General features: G+C 38.9%; 1 protein-coding gene across 1 annotated transcript; it reads left to right on the forward strand.

Annotated features, from left to right (window-relative positions):
• Positions 1-609: 609 nt before the first annotated feature.
• LOC109956218 (SPRY domain-containing protein 3-like) lies at positions 610-14,995 on the forward strand. The gene is made up of 11 exons (XM_020593173.1): positions 610-752; positions 2,581-2,724; positions 2,883-2,958; positions 6,231-6,355; positions 6,818-6,950; positions 7,078-7,266; positions 10,720-10,869; positions 11,775-11,832; positions 12,466-12,585; positions 12,686-12,807; positions 12,901-14,995. The coding sequence occupies exons 2-11, from the start codon at positions 2,600-2,602 to the stop codon at positions 13,033-13,035; spliced, it is 1,233 nt and encodes a 410-aa protein (XP_020448829.1). The 5' UTR covers positions 610-752; positions 2,581-2,599; the 3' UTR covers positions 13,036-14,995.
• Positions 14,996-16,011: the final 1,016 nt, after the last annotated feature.

Genomic DNA, 16,011 nt, shown 5'->3' on the forward strand with positions numbered 1-16,011 from the left:
CCAACCTGACATTATATCTTCATAAACCTGGGAAATAATTTCCCCCTCATTGCAGACAGAGCTGCCCAGGCACATGAATGAAGTTAAAAGAAATTTTGTTCTGACCATAAGCTACAACTTTATAAATAAATGCAGATAATTCCATTAGGTTCACTTAACCTACTTTCTCTTTCCACTGCATACCACTGCACAACATAAAATGACACAATGATAGATGATTTTATTTCTATGCCCCAGCCCTAGTAACAGTTACTAATCACATACAGAGGAATTGTTGGGTGTCAATTCAGTGTTGCTCTCCAGGGTGATGATGGCAGGTCTTTTTCTTTGTGCGTTTCACAGATTGTTTCTCCAGAGAGAAAAGCCTGAATGCAACGTTAAATGGAATGTATGGAATGTCCACCTTTTTGTTATTAAAGCAAAACTTAAAGCTCTTCTGTGATGACCTTCCAAACGTAAAACAGTATCTAGTTGCTCAAATAACAGTTGTAAAAATAAACGGTAAATATGCCCTTCACAAACACAAAAATGTTTTTTTTTTTCATTTCATAAAATAGCGATTATATGTAAGAGGCATAAGACCAATGAAACGCGCGGCACTGAACATGTTAAACACAATGAATTCATCCTCTGATGTGATTGGCTGAGAGGGCGGAACTTCCGACAACGCAGTTTGGACGTTAAGTGACTGACTTCATCTCCTTAAAATTAGAAGAAAAAGCGAAGGACGACGCGTTACAAGTTTTAAAACAGTAAGGAATCAATATAAGACTAATGGACATTCAACAGTGTGGGTCTAACTTGAGAGATATCCATGTTTACATGACAATATCAATCATACTGCACGATAATGTCAAGACGGGGAAAACAGCTAGCCGGTCAACAGAGTCCTGCCTGTAGTTTGGGAAATGTAATGCGGCGTTTATGAGGTGCTCGTAAATGAGTAAACTGTAAAAGTCAACAAATAATAACATCGCACTTATTTGTTGACTTTATAATACACACTACCAGTTAAAAATTTGGCTCTTTACTGGTCGTATTTGATCTGATACTTTGGTTTTGTCATCATTCACAAAAATGAGCTCACAATTTACTTCCACTGTCCATGTTTTAAGTAGAAAAGACAACATTTTCAGCCTTTTTTTACGAGCGAAACTAGCCCATTTCACCCCTACAGGAGTCTGTTCGTGTGGGCTGCGTACTGAAGTGTATGTAAGTGAATGTATATGTCCATCTAGTAAGACTTGTACTGAGTGATACATTTTAGTGGACAAACAAAACGGAAAAAGTGCGTTCACCTGAGTCATTCCGGCTTCGTCGACAAGCATAATGGGAATAGTGCAATTGTTTTCACACGTACCATAATGGAGGAAATACTCAAACCCTTTACTTAAGTGAAAGAAGCAATACCGCTGTGTCCAAACACGTAGCTACAAGTAAAGGCCGCACATTCAAAGTATTAGCATCAAAATATATTTAATGTACGTAAAGTACTCATTGTATCTTAAGTGTGTACTTGGCACTTATTCAGAATGTATAATGTTGTTATTAGTCAGGTAAAAAGTGCAAAAGCTTCACTCTAAATTGTAGTGAAGTAAAAAAAATAAGGTAGCAGAAAATGGTAAAGGCACAAGTGTCAAAACTGTACAAATGTTCAGTTTGGTAAATTTATATAGACTTCATAGTTACTACCACTGCACATGTAATGAACTACTGTGGAACTGAAATGATCAATTGACTGTTTGACAAAAAAGAATCAGCTATAAAAAATATTTTGCTAATCAGTTTATCTTTTAGTAAAGTCCTCAAACATTTTCTAGCTCCAGCTTTTCAAATTAGCAGATTAACTCTCATATCCTAAAGTAAATACAGAATATTATTAAGAAAATGATCAAACTGAAGACATCACCTTGGTGTTGTATCAGGGATTATTAACTGCTTTCTAACATTTTATGGAATAAATTATTCCTCACTAACTGATAAAATAATCACTATGCTTAGGTTATCCAGGCCACAGTCAGTTCTGGGTTGATTTGGGCAGTTATCCACCAGCCAGATTTCCTGTGTGCACCAACACTGACCCAGATGTGAAATGAGCATCTGACAGATAGACTTGGCCAAGAACCCAGATGTTTATTGGGCTTGAAGAAACACAAATATGGGGCCCAAGTATTCGCCTGAACATTTTTGCTATCTGCCCAGTGTTCAGTTTGGCAATTCAGGGGAGAGTTAATTTTCCTGAGAGACCATATTAGACCAGGTCTAGATTGAAAACATTTTGCCCAAAATATTAACCCAGATAAACTGAGTTCAAATGTTAGGTGGAAGACTCAAAGGCACCCGGCCATGACAGGGCTAATGCAAATAGGTGACACACATTCTGGGCATCTCTCCTTCGGCTTACAGATTTTGTGAGATTTAGCTATTTGTTCTAGAGTTGTTCATCATGATTGCTCTGCTTGTCTGCATCAACAGTGGAAGCATCTCCAAAGATTAGACTCAGAAACAGGCAAACAACACAAGCAATAGTAATAAAGCTTTAAAGTTGTTTTTTTTTTTTATTTGTTTCCCTGTGTCTAGATTGCAATGATTTTCAGACATGGACGACATAAACCTTCATAACCGCTTTCTGAACTGTAGGAGGCAATTCCGAGCACGTATGTTGCGAGCAGCACGATACAGAGAGCGACTCAAAAAGATGATCAGAGATGGAGACGTACTCAGGTAACAGTGATGATCAGTGCCACCATGAGAGTTGAAACTGGACATCTATTGTAGTCAGTTGGTTTGTTCACAGGTTTTTGTGTTAGAGCCCTTCTTTTGCATTCTGGAGTGGTCAAAATAGCAATATTCAAATTTTTTCTCTTTGGATCTCTTCACAGATACGATGGAAATTCAGATGAAGTTGGCTGTTTTGTGGCATCCAGGCCACTGTCGAGAAGAAATCGCTATTTTGAAGTAAGATTTGATGACTTTCTCTCAGTTCATGACTATTAATTTGACACAAAAGAAAGGAAACATCTCCTATTTGCAGACAGAGCATGAGTACTTAATAAACATGTAAACAAACATGGCATTGCCACCACTCCAATTACATGTAACGTGGAACTGACTAAATTTAAATCCTACACAATATATTGTAACACAGTGGTTCTTTACCTTTTTTAGGAGTGCAAACTGCTCCAATTAGGATGAAAATATTTTTCAGCCTCCTTTCATTCACAACATTTCACTACACTTACTGGACTAATGAGCACTGTATGAGTTTAGTCTGTAAACAGGGGACCCGGCGAGTTCACCGCGGGGAGAGTGAAGACATCTCAATTCTTTAAAATGGCCATGGCATGCTCATTTTCCTCATTTACAGCCATTTAGTGTTTAATATTTGGCACCTCTAGATTAGCTTTGCACCTATCAAAACTCCAAATAGTCTGTAATTATTTCAGAATGATAAAACCCAAGAGCCTCCTCTTAAAAACGTGTGTTTTACTTGTTTAACAAGTGTTTGATAAATTACTCATTTTCTCTATTACTGCCAAATTTTGTTGCACATATTGAGTATTGTCATCTTGAGTAAAATACATCCCTGTCTTTACTCCACTGCCCTGAGGGAGATGCACAGAGCAGGAAAGCAGAGCTTACAATCATTGTTGTCATCACTTAAGTTGAAATATCTCCAAACCGCTGAAATTTCTTCTGCCCCGCCAAACTACTTGCTCAGCCAGTGTGAGGTAATATAGCTAAGTGGTTGTGTTTGTATCGGATAACTTTTATGAGTACAAGTGTCAGACCCAGTACCCGATACTGGTATTAGTAATGGTGCATCCCTACACACAACTGTCAATTTAAAAACGCACTAAGTTAAGGAAATGTTACAGCTTCAAATGCTACTGATTTGCTTTCACATGAAAATTTCCCAGCTAAACTACAGCACTTGCCTCTGCACCGTGACCTGCTGTCTCCCCATTCCTGTACTACATACTAATTTTAACAAGGGCTTGTCATCACAGTGGAACTTTGACAAAGTTAATAATGCATACAGATATTTTTATGTATGGAGAAGCTCTTCAAGTGTTGGAAATAATAAAATCAAAGTTTGGACTTCTAGATGTTAGTTTGCTAGTATCTGATTAGCTCTGATGCATTTCAGGAAATTAAAAATAAACTGTTAGCGTTTAGTGTGCATTGCTCCATAGTCATAGTGTGATTGGTGCCCTTTGGTATCATCTCCTGTGAATACAAGGTGATAAAGTATATTCATTACTTGTGTTGACTGTGAAAACTGTACACCATGAAGATTAGAACGGTTATCTTTACTGTGTGAGTCCATATTATGGATGTAGGATACTGCCTTCAGTCTGTGATGAGAGAAGACCTGGCAGGCTGCCCTGTCTGACTGTTCACCTTCATCTTCCTGAGCCATAATAAAACACACCGTGACACCTCCTCGTGGGAATAGCACGTGTCTGAGAAACAAAGGTGTTTTAGCTTGGAAACAGTTGTGTAATTACTTGGCAGCTCTTTATATGTTGTTGTGGAAGTGCACAAACATGTCAGGATAGTGACTGTTTCTCAGTATAAATCATGTGCAAACTTGCCTAACACACACGTCCTACGCCAGTCTGACGTGTAGTGAAACAGTAATTGAACCTCAACCTTTAAACTTGCGTGTGCTTCAGCCCTGTGACTCAGTCTATGGGAGACATGGAGGAGGAGGAGGGAGGAAGCAACTGGTCTAAATGAGCATTTGAGCTAATAAATGATGGTTAAGGGAATGTTCATTGATCTCACAGTAGTGTTTAGGGGTTGTCTGCGTGTTTTACACTGGCAGAAAAGGGGATGTGTTGCTTCTTACTTCCAGAAAATCAATGTTGAGGTCATGGGAAAGAATTAAAAGTTTTCTCTTCTCCTTGCCCGGGATTTGCCAGCTGTGCTCGGGTTGCTGTTCATCCATGTAGGACCTCCTAGGGATGATGTCATATGGTTCAGCTATGATAACAGTGCGGGCCAGTTTTTTAACGTGTTTTCATTGTGAACCATCATGTGAGGTTGTAAAAAGACCCACTGTGTAGTTTCAGGTTGGTTTGGAAAATCCATGAAGTGAAAAGAGAAGCGGTGCCAACCCAAAATCCAAATAGGCAAGTAAAACTGTGGACTGGAGCCTTAGAGAACAGAAACAGCAAATGATTCAGGTGGATAAACCTGCGGCACTGAAGCACTTATTTTGAATGTTTTCTGTTCATCTTATATGATATTCCCTCCCCAGTAATGATTACACTCTAAACTGGGAGTTGGACTACAGTCGTCCAGACGGGTGTACCACGGCGAAACTTTGGACAGACATTCATGGTCCACAGAGAATGAATCCCTCTGACTTTGGTGATCTCTTGAAACCTGAAGTGCTACCAGTATCAACATTGCATTTGTCCAGTAGTTTTTGACTAAATACCTGTAAAATAACTGACATTCCAATGTGCCTCTGCTGTACTTTGATTTCAGTGCTAAATAGCAAATGTTAGAATTGAACACATTAAATTAAGATGGAGAACAAACATTAAACTGGCTAAACATCAGCATGTCAGTATTATAATTGTGTGTGTTGTCATGATTGAGCTCAAAGCACCTCTGTACCTAAGTACAGCCTCACAGACCCGCTACCATGGCCGTAGCCTAAAAAGTAATGTTAGCTATATAAACCTGTTACTTTGCTTGAGTAAAACTTGATTTGTGAACATAGTATACCAGCTTAATTTATCGCAGTGACTGAATCACCTTTTTTGAAACCATCCACCATAGGAAACCAAATTTTATTAAAAAGCCATGCTGTATATCTGCACCCCTCCCCTATGCCTCCCTTTCCTCTGTCTTGACAATATTTGTCCTACTTAGACAGCCTCCCACACATGATGTGTAATGACTAGTTTATGACTCGTTGCTGTGGCTGTTAACACAGTGCCTTTTATATTGTATGTTGGCGTCGAAAGATGTGTCAGAGGAAATATGAAATGACTCCTCACATTATTACTTGCAGCTTCTGGTGATGTTTAGTACACAAGTCTCGCTAATATCATGTTGTTTAGATATAAAAAAAAAAATCCTTCCAATTGAAGACAAAATTGTGTGAGGTTACCATTTTAAATTTGGGGGAAGATTCAGTTTTGGGGTTCTTTAAGAACAGTCTCATAAATTCCTCTTGTTTCTGGTGGTAAATTAGCCCATTGTCTTTGCAGGTGACCATCATGGATACAGGAGTAAGGGGGATGATTGCTATCGGTTTGGTGCCTCAGTTCTACAAACTGGACCATCAGCCAGGCTGGCTCCCACAGTCCGTGGCTTTTCACGCTGATGATGGAAAGTATGTGTCACTGGTGATTTTATTTACTGTACTGCGTAGACTGAACATGTTCTTAAGGACATATGACATGGAGATGCAACAGAAATATACACGCCTCCTGTCAGTTTCATACAGCCCTACAAAACACTTTCACTCATATACGTCTGTGCTCATGTTACAGATTGAGAAACCAAGAGCAGAGGACTTCTTATTTATAAATATAGAGTTTATCAGTGATTTCTATGAACATAATGAAATGGAGTTCAATAATATGAAATCTGGCTGAAAATATAGTATAATTTTCAGTACATACACTAGGTGCTGTAAACATTTAAAGTTTTTTTTTTTTTTATTACTTAGAGAGACATACTGTTACTGGAAGCAATTTCTGAGTGTCTTATGATGTTTTTCTGTGAATATTTGAGAAATCTGAAAGTGCCTTAATGATGAGCAGCTCAACCTTTTCTATGTGTCTTTCCACAGGCTGTATAATGGAAACACTGTAGGACAGCAGTTTGGTCCAAAATGCTGCAGAGGTGACAAAATTGGCTGTGGAATGTCCCTGGACAGTGATGATGGGCAGTTCACTGTGTTTTTTACCAAGAATGGTAAAGAAGTATGTACTGCATTTTCATTATATTACTTTATACTGGACAGTTCAACCAGTACACATTTACAAGTGAATGTGTCTTTTATTCTGGTCATACATCTGTAGCCTGTACTGTATCTGAATGTGTGCTCAGGTTGGCAGTGTGGAAATCCCAGCATCTCCTGATACTCTCCATCCCGCTGTGGGAATGCACTCTCTCGGGGAAGAGGTGCTGCTGGACCTGAATGCTGAATGGGGGGTGGATGAGGATGATGTACAGATGATAGTGGACAGTCATGAAGAGGACTGGAGCCGTCTCCATGATATCAAAGTGACTGGCATGGTAAGTCATGAAGCAGGGGGATAGACAAAAATAGCCATCTGTTATTGCAGTTAAATTATTACTAGTTTTACTGCAAGCTGGTCTGCCTGTCAGGCAGTGTTACTTTTTTCATAGAAGACTATGATGAAAAATATTCATTGACAACCTGTTTCTCAGGATGAAAATGTGACTAAAGCCAAATAAGTATAATTTGTTAAAGAGAACTTTGACAAAATGTTTTACATTCTTCATCACTGAATAAAAACTAAACGATAATGTGAAAGACAGACGAATGGACATGAAACCTGCATCTGTGGAATCACAAACTGGAGCTTCTGATCGGTGAAACAGTTTCACCCACCAGCCAAAAGATGTCTAGTTCAGGTACTGAATTAGTGCTTAATGTGTTTCACAACTTACTCACATTAGTAACGGGCTGTCTCGTCTATCATCTAGCATTTAATGCTTCTTGGAAGAAACAGCTTATGAATCAGAGAATTACATACACATAAAAAAAAAGCTATAGGGACATAAATGTTCGCTGCAGAGATCTCACTGTTTTAATGCTGTCTGACGATTTAGCATCACCTCTCAAGCTGAACCCAACAAGGAGGATTTTAGTATAAATGTGAGTGTGTCCATCTTCCGCAGAGCAGAGGGACGCTGTGTGAATAAACAAACACTGGTCTCCAAAAACCTCTGGATGGATGGGAACATCACCTGTAACGGTGGTAATTGTACATGACAAAGATGAAGACAATATACTATAAATATTTAAAAAAGCAGGATAAAATAATGAAAACTAGACTAAAATGTATTAGTTTTTATTCACCAAACTGGACTAAAACTAACAAAAATCAAAAGACTAAAAGTTGACTAAAAGTAATGTGTATTTTCATGAGGAGACTAAATCAAATTCAGGTGTCAAATTAACACTGGAGTCAGAGCAGGCCATTAAAAAAGGTCTCCGTCAGAAGTTCACGATCAGTGTTGGGAAGGAACACAGTGCTTGTAAAACATTACAGTAATGCGATTATGTTTTTCAGTAATGAGAAGTGTAAGGGGTTATAATTTGACATTCAGCAGTAATGTCACAGATGCTAATTATAATAACTCTCTGTTGCTTTGATATGTTAGTGGGCTTGTTTGCTATCTAACTGGAAGCTTGGCTCTCTGTGTTCAGCTAAAAGGACTGGTCTAGTACATGTTATCTTGCTGCTGGAGGGGGTGGGGGTGGGGGGTGGACCTGGAGGGAGGAGGTTAGCTTATATAAAAGAGGAGAAGTGTGACTCTCGGTAAATGCCAAGTTGTCTTATTTGAATGTTGTGTGTTCTTAGCTGACTTGCTAATGTTAGCCACAGCCACATCTACATGAGTCATGTAATTTTGTTAGGAGTTGAAGAGGGGTGTGAGCCACAGCTGTGGTCGGACCTTCTGGTGTGCAGTCACAGAGGCGAAGCTAGCAGAAGGATGGTGGGTAAATCCCTCCGCATCGTAGGTGTGCCTGCTTCTTAAACCGCACACACACTTGCCATCTTCTCAGCTGGTTTCTGTTGACATGATTAAGCACAACAGGAATTTATCAAAAAGTTAAAGTCAACCCTGCTCACAAACGTATTGTCACTGTTTGTACTTGGATATCTGAAATCCAAAACCAGAAAAAACGTTATTGAAGATCAATAAGGCAAAGTGCAAAACAGTAGACTGTAAATCCTAAGCCAAGCAGTCAAATAGCCGATACAGAAGTTCAGATGTAAATATTAGCTGTTGCTAAGCACAAGATAAAAGAGGTGGAGATGGAAACAGTTTTCCTCAAAGGTGCTCAGTGACCTCCTTTCTTTATCTGTTTTGGTCTCCACCCCTCCATCTCACGGCATGGCTGCAATGTTTGTGTCTGACTCAGGTGTTGATACACACAAAACCTGACCTGAAAGAGGAAGGGAGGAGACCGCAGCTGAACAGCCCATAGGCACAAGCGACTAACCTGCACGCCATCCACACATGTATTCATCCTTCATGTCAACAACTCTGGCCCTGTCCTGTGTGAAAGCAGGGCCCACAGACCGCAATCTGAAATCCCTCATGTGTAACTCATCAGTTACATGAGTGGTGCTTTACTATAATACTACCGGGCTTCTAGCAGTTGAATGCAGATGTTGAACTTTTGTTTTATTAGTTAAGTTAAATAGAGTGAATTTAACCAAGCATATTGTCAGCTGTGTTGGTTGTGAGATTTTGGGCAGAACAGCTCAAGGAATACAATTGTTTTGTTTTCACTAATGTAATTTTCAGATGGTCATATTATAAGACCACGTGTGTGTGGAAAGGATTCAGCTTTGGTGGTGCTGATTTTCTCTGCTGCATCAAGTCAGTGTGTAAATGTAGTTATGTTGTCCCTGTTATTGTGACTTTGCTTTTAGTCCCAAAATAGTACAGTTCAGGATGACAAATCATCATTTTAACATTCCTAATAGGATCGTTTCTGAATAAAACATGATCTCTAATCTTCTTTAATTTTTGCTAGTTTCAACCTGAGGAGCAGGCAGCAGCCAGAGCAAAGTCAGACATGCTAAAACGAGCAGTGAAACATTGTGTACAGACTGGGGGAACTGTTTCTGCACAGTCTGGCTGACACACCTACATAAAGTAGGCCCAACCACCTGCTTGGCTACAACTACAAATCAGAAAAAGTTGTAAAATCAAAATTAAAACTGAAAATAGTGATTTGTAAATCATATGTGCCCTGTGTGGCACTGAAAACAACACAGCAGCATATTATGTGATGCGATACCTCATCATGTTCACTTCAATTCTGATGTTGAAGTTGGGACGGTTGAATTTCAGGGCCAGTAATGAGGTAAAACAATGAAAAGATGATTCCATTTGAAACAGGTGATTTCAACAGGTGACTGCATCATGATTTGGTAGAAAAGTGGCATCAAGAAAGGCCGAGACCTTTAGGAGCAAAGATGGGCCGAGGACCGCCAGTTTGCCAACATATGTGTGAGAAAATTATTGATATGTTTAAAAACAATGTTCCTCAATGAAAAATAGGAAGGGATTTGGACATGTTGCCCTTTTTTGCTTTTTTGTGTTGCAGCATCAGAATTGAAGTGAGTGTTTATTTTGAGCAAAGAATAAAATTGATGAGGTGTCGCATCAGGAAACATGATTTACAAATCACTATTTTCACTTTTAATTTAGATTTTACACACCATCCCAACTTTTTCAGGTTTGGGGTTATAAAACAAGGTCACGTTTCAAATAATCAAAGTAATAAAATGCAAAAATTACTGCAAAGCTAAGTTAAAAAAACAAGGATTTGAGTGAATTTGCAAGGAATATCAATATCTGTTGGCTGATCACTGTGAGCGATCCCTTTCATTTTAGATATTTAGACACAAATTCTTTAACTTTATAGAAAATTAATCTGAACAGTCATAACCTGTATTTCTGTGCATGTTGCTTCCTCAGTTGCTGGAGTACATGGGGAAAGGGAAGAGCATCGTGGACGTGGGCTTGGCTCAAGCTCGTCAGCCTCTCAACACGCGCTTCCACTACTATGAGCTAGAGATCACAGATGCTGGAGAGAAATGTTACATCGCCCTGGGGCTGGCACACAGGGTACAAGTCTCCTCATTTTAGTCATCAAGATAATGATCACCTCATTAACATTAACACACCGTAACACTTACTGTACACACTCTGTGGCTATGCGTTGGTAAAGACTCCTTCCCCTACTCTAACTCATCCTCATATGCACCGCTGCTCTCACTGTGTCCAGTCTGATTGATGGATGACCAAACGAGGAGGAGCTAACAGAATAAATATAGTCTCATTTTACCCACAAATCTGGTTTTCCATTAAAAGCAGCTTGTTCCAGTTGCACACGCTACCTAGAATACTTCATGGGAAAATTAACCTTTTTGTTTCTGTTTCATTGTCAGTTTACCCAAAAAGGAGCAGATAGAAAAGAATGAAAACTGTGCAGGAGTTCCTCAGGCTAAGCAACTTAAGGTTGATATCCTAATCTAATCATTTCCTCAGTTAGGTTATATTTAGTCACAAATGGTGACAGCACGTGATGATTGATATTTTCAAAGTAAGTTGGGTCAGAGAGTTGAATTTTTACACACCAGAGATGCATTCATCCGACTTTGGCCACACTTTGGAGTCATGAACTCACAGTTCACATCCAGTTCATTATAAATAAAACTGTGCAAGAGTTGCTGAGGATGCAGTCATTGTCTAATTTAAACGACAGACATGAAATGAAGCACAGCTCAGATGTTGTTGTTCTGCTTGTACTTCAATATTGGAAATTAACTGACTGAGCATCACCCTGCTGCTTTTCCAGCTGTGAGGTGGTGGATCACTGTTGCGCTCACACTCGACATTAACCCACCCCCGAATAGTCCTTCAGGGAAACTCTTATTGTCTGTTTTTTATAATTTTATTTTATATATGTTTTTAATTAGAAAATGAACTCAGTGTACTTGTGTCCTAAGATTTTGTCTTTTGATTTAAAGGACTACCCTAAAAACAGACATCCAGGTTGGAGCAGGGGCTCCATAGCCTATCATGCAGGTGAGTGCTGGCCGATCACGGTGGTGCATGATGCTCCATCATTGTGTTTTTTTTTTCTGTACACATTTTGTATTCAAACTCAATTCATGTTATAGATTCACCGTCATTATGGACAGTGTCACTGTCTTCTAATTCTAGCTTGTATTGTGTAGAGTATGGGTTTTTTGTGTGTCACAATCACATTTTTAATGGCACAAGACTGTTAGTCATGATTCTGGCTAATGTTTTCTCGTTATTATTATTGATAATAATAATGGAATATTTACAAAGGTTATCCTTGATTTCCGTGTCTGGATTCTGGGATCTGCCAAAACAGCTCATTGCTGCAACTAGTTCCCAGTAAACCTATGAGTATTATTGCTCTAACTTAATATTTGATGCATGTTCTCTCCTGTGTGTGTGGGTTTTTTCTGGTTGCTCCAGTTTCCTCCCACGGTCCAATTCATTCTGGTGAACTATTAACTCTTGAGTTGCCTGTAGGATGGATGTTACTGGTCAAATAAAGTATTATATAAATGTTAGCAATGACAAAAGTTGTTTGCAGTTTGATATTTGCATCTTTGTTTTGTTTGCATCACACTCTCATGTGTGTGACATAAAGCACTGATCAACCTCCCTGTTTTCAATTTGTAGATGATGGAAAATTGTTCCAGGGAAGTGGGGTTGGGGACCAGTTTGGACCACGCTGCTTTGAAGGGGACATTATGGGCTGTGGGATCATGTTTCCACGTGACTTCAACCTTGAAGCTGGAGGTGAACACATTTATACTGTTTCCTTTTTTTTTTTTTCAGAGCGCTATGCTGCTTTCCATACAATGTTGTTTGTTCTATTTCCATGTCTGTGCGCTTTCAGAAGATGGAAATGACTGGGACTTCGATGAGTGTCTGAAGCCCAACAAGGTTGAGAATGACTCGTATGCAAACAATGAAGATGAAGAGGATCGGGGGGAAGATTTGGATGGGAGGAAGGTCACGGTAAGGTGCCCTGAGAATCTAGGAATATAAAACTGGAGACTTTCATTGCAGACATTCATATAATCTCTTTGTCGGTGCTCTTTGTTTGAACAGGTGTTCTTCACTCGAAATGGAAAAGTGGTGGGTCGAAGGGAAGTGGGCTTACCAATAGGAGGCTTCTACCCCACTATTGGCATGATGAGCACTGGAGAGAAAGTCAGAGTGGACTTGCACCCCCTGAGTGGCTGAATACAGTGGAGGAAATAGAACTGAAAGGTGAAATCAGACCAAAAGGAGTGATTGAGCTCTAGTACACCGAACATTAAATAATACCTCCATGTCAACAGGCTCCAAGAAGTCACTCCAGTGTAGGAGGTAACTGTGGCTCCATCGTGCTGTAGGAATGATCTAACATGCTGCCATACAATTTCTAGTAGGAACTATCAAAATAATTTATGTTAATGTTACATGTGTGCCTAAAAATAGCTTTATAATGGTTTCATACTGTAAGAAATTGTTAAACCGGTGTCACAGGTTTATATGGGTAAAACACTATTTTTTTGACATTTGTTTGTGAGTTAATAAAATGACATAAAAGGGTCTCAGAGGAAACTGAAGTTTAAAAGCCAAATAAAGCAGGCCCCAGCTATCAAATGGACCCAATCTGTCCTAATAAGAGGATTATCATTATCTACAATATAATATTTTAGCAAAAGTGTAGCACCGCTCACACAGGCTGCAGCCGTTCTGTGCTAACACCAGAGGTCTGCCGTGCTACTTCCAGTTGATGGTGTATTACTGACACTCAGTGGTGAGAGCGACTAAGTTTGGAAAATCGTTCTCAGAACATCTTCCAGTGAAAAAGTCGTGCACTGAATGAGTGAGTTTACACTGTGAAACAATTGAGTGCAGCTAGCATCTTTATTGCTGTGGTTGTCTGAGTGCGGGCACTTGTTCTGACATGGAGTCATTCCATACAGTTATTATAACATATTGCATGGCAACTGTGTGAACCACATATACTGGGCAAAATGGGATAGTTAAGTGGAATAGCAGTTTGTTGAAATAAATTCAAACCACAATTAGGACCTTTAATTTTTATATTGCAATGATCATTAAAAAGTAAAATTCCAGATCAGGCGGTTCACTGATCATGACTAGCTGTCGTCTTTTTTTTTTTTCTTTTTTTTTTACACAGGTATGAGTTTTGTTGTTGACAGTGTACTGTCACTACAGTTCATATTTGTGATCATCCACGTCTAAAAGATGTTGGAGCCGAACCAAAAATCATGTCGGAAGAAGGTCAGACTAACTTGACCAACAGTTGCTGACATGTCGTATCAGCTTCTGTTTTTACCTCTTATAAATTGCTCTGCATGTTATTTTCCACTAGAGAAAAAAACTTGGAGTCCAAGTACAGCCGGTGCTTTATATATTCTTTGAGTATGTACAATTAGACTTAGACACATACACAATCAAACAAAAAATACAAAATATATATTCTCTTAATGAAAGTGATGCCAAGCATACTATTTTTCTTTATGAGAAATCAGACCTTTAAACCTTTTGAGAAATTAGACCATTTGAACAAATGAAATATTACAAAAAAGACACCATGAATCATCAACGTACATAGGATGAAATACCAATTTTGTTCAAAAAAGGAGAATCGTGAAGAGCAGTTTTCTTGAGCATCAACCGTGTCAGGACACGTAATCGATGACAAAACATGGTATAGTAGCTCTGAATGTTGAAGCCATATCTAAGACTTATTGCTCTCAGGTATATTTGAAAATCAAAATGACCTTGACTTTTTATAGGTAACTTTTGTAATTTTGCTGCATGTTGAATACAGCTGTTGTTTCCCACAAATGTTATTTATCATTAATGCTTTTGTTAAAAGGTTTAACGTTAAAACTCGGTTATTGTTTCTCAGAAATTCATCAACTCATACTACACTTAAAACAGGTTTCTCTGTAGATTTCTGTCTTTTATTTATAAACAAATATCAAGTGAGCGCCACTAGTGACAACTTGTAAAAGGTTTAAATTGGTTAATTAATGTTTTATTTGTTTTAATCTGATGAAATGGCTACCATTGTGCAATTTATGTGTAGCTAGTATACTTTACAGTGAGATGCTGATTAGATTTCAGATGTCTGTAATGACCAGCATGCTCTCAACATGTGATCTGATGAGCAAAAAAAAAATCTGTGGGTTCATGTTGACAGAAGTTGGTTGAGCTACACTTGAGCTGAAAACGACCTACTCCGCCTTATTCCATAGGTGCAGGCCACTGGAAGATCTAAAATCATTATTGGATCTACGTTGGCCTCCAAAACTTGTTGGAGTTCATTTGAATTAGGTCTGACTGCATGAAATTTCGAAAGATTTGTGTTCATGTGATGATCAACTGCTGCTAACTGTGTGCTGAGGAAAGGCACAGCATGCTGTCACATCAGTCCGTACTCTGGTGATGTTTATTCATGTCTGGGTTTTCATTTCTCACTCGCATCATCCAGTTTTGGTGAACACACCATGTGTCAGTCATCATCTCAGTTCATGGGAGCTGATAATGGTCTGCTGCTGCTGCTTGTCTGCTACTCATAATTATCAGTTATTTGCAACTTTTGTGGGTTTAATCATGAAACCAATAACATAATTCACTCTCAGCTCCTCAAATACCACGTCTTCTGTGGTTTTGTTTCAACTTGGCTTTTCTGTCATGTCTTTTTACAATAAAAGCAATCAAACAAAAATAAGTTTCAAAATAAAGAATATTTACATTCACAACACTTCTGGCTCCACTTGTCCTTTTTCTGTTCCCATCAGTTTTAATACAAATAATACTTTGTGCTGCCAGATGGTTAGACATGTAAATGCAAATATGTTTCAACCCCCAAATTATGTATATTATCTCAACTCTCCAATGTGTTGTAGTACCAGGGTAAAATAATAGAGACATTAAACTTTACTTGGTTTTTAAAAGGATTTAACGTGCACTCACCAGGAAGCGTGCTCATGTATGCTTAAAGTATACTGGATTACTGTAAATTCTTCACAAAAGACAGAAAACCAGGACATTAAGTCTAATAGGGCAGCTGTGGCTCAGGAGGTAGAGCGGGTCGTCTTCTAACCGGAAGATCAGTGGTTTGATTCTCTGCATATTGAAGTGTCCTTGAGCAAGACACTGAACCCCCAGTTGCTCCCGGTGATGACACCGCTG

The sequence above is a fragment of the Monopterus albus genome, unplaced genomic scaffold (assembly GCF_001952655.1).
Source record: "Monopterus albus unplaced genomic scaffold, M_albus_1.0 scaffold18.1, whole genome shotgun sequence".
NCBI lineage: Eukaryota > Metazoa > Chordata > Actinopteri > Synbranchiformes > Synbranchidae > Monopterus > Monopterus albus.

Coding starts and splice junctions, on each gene's coding strand:
- LOC109956218 (XM_020593173.1), top strand. CDS start 2,600: ATGGACGACATAAACCTTCATAACCGCTTTCTGAACTGTAGGAGGCAA. Junction 7,267..10,719: donor ATATCAAAGTGACTGGCATG/GTAAGTCATGAA, acceptor TTGCTTCCTCAG/TTGCTGGAGTACATGGGGAA. Junction 11,833..12,465: donor CTCCATAGCCTATCATGCAG/GTGAGTGCTGGC, acceptor TTCAATTTGTAG/ATGATGGAAAATTGTTCCAG.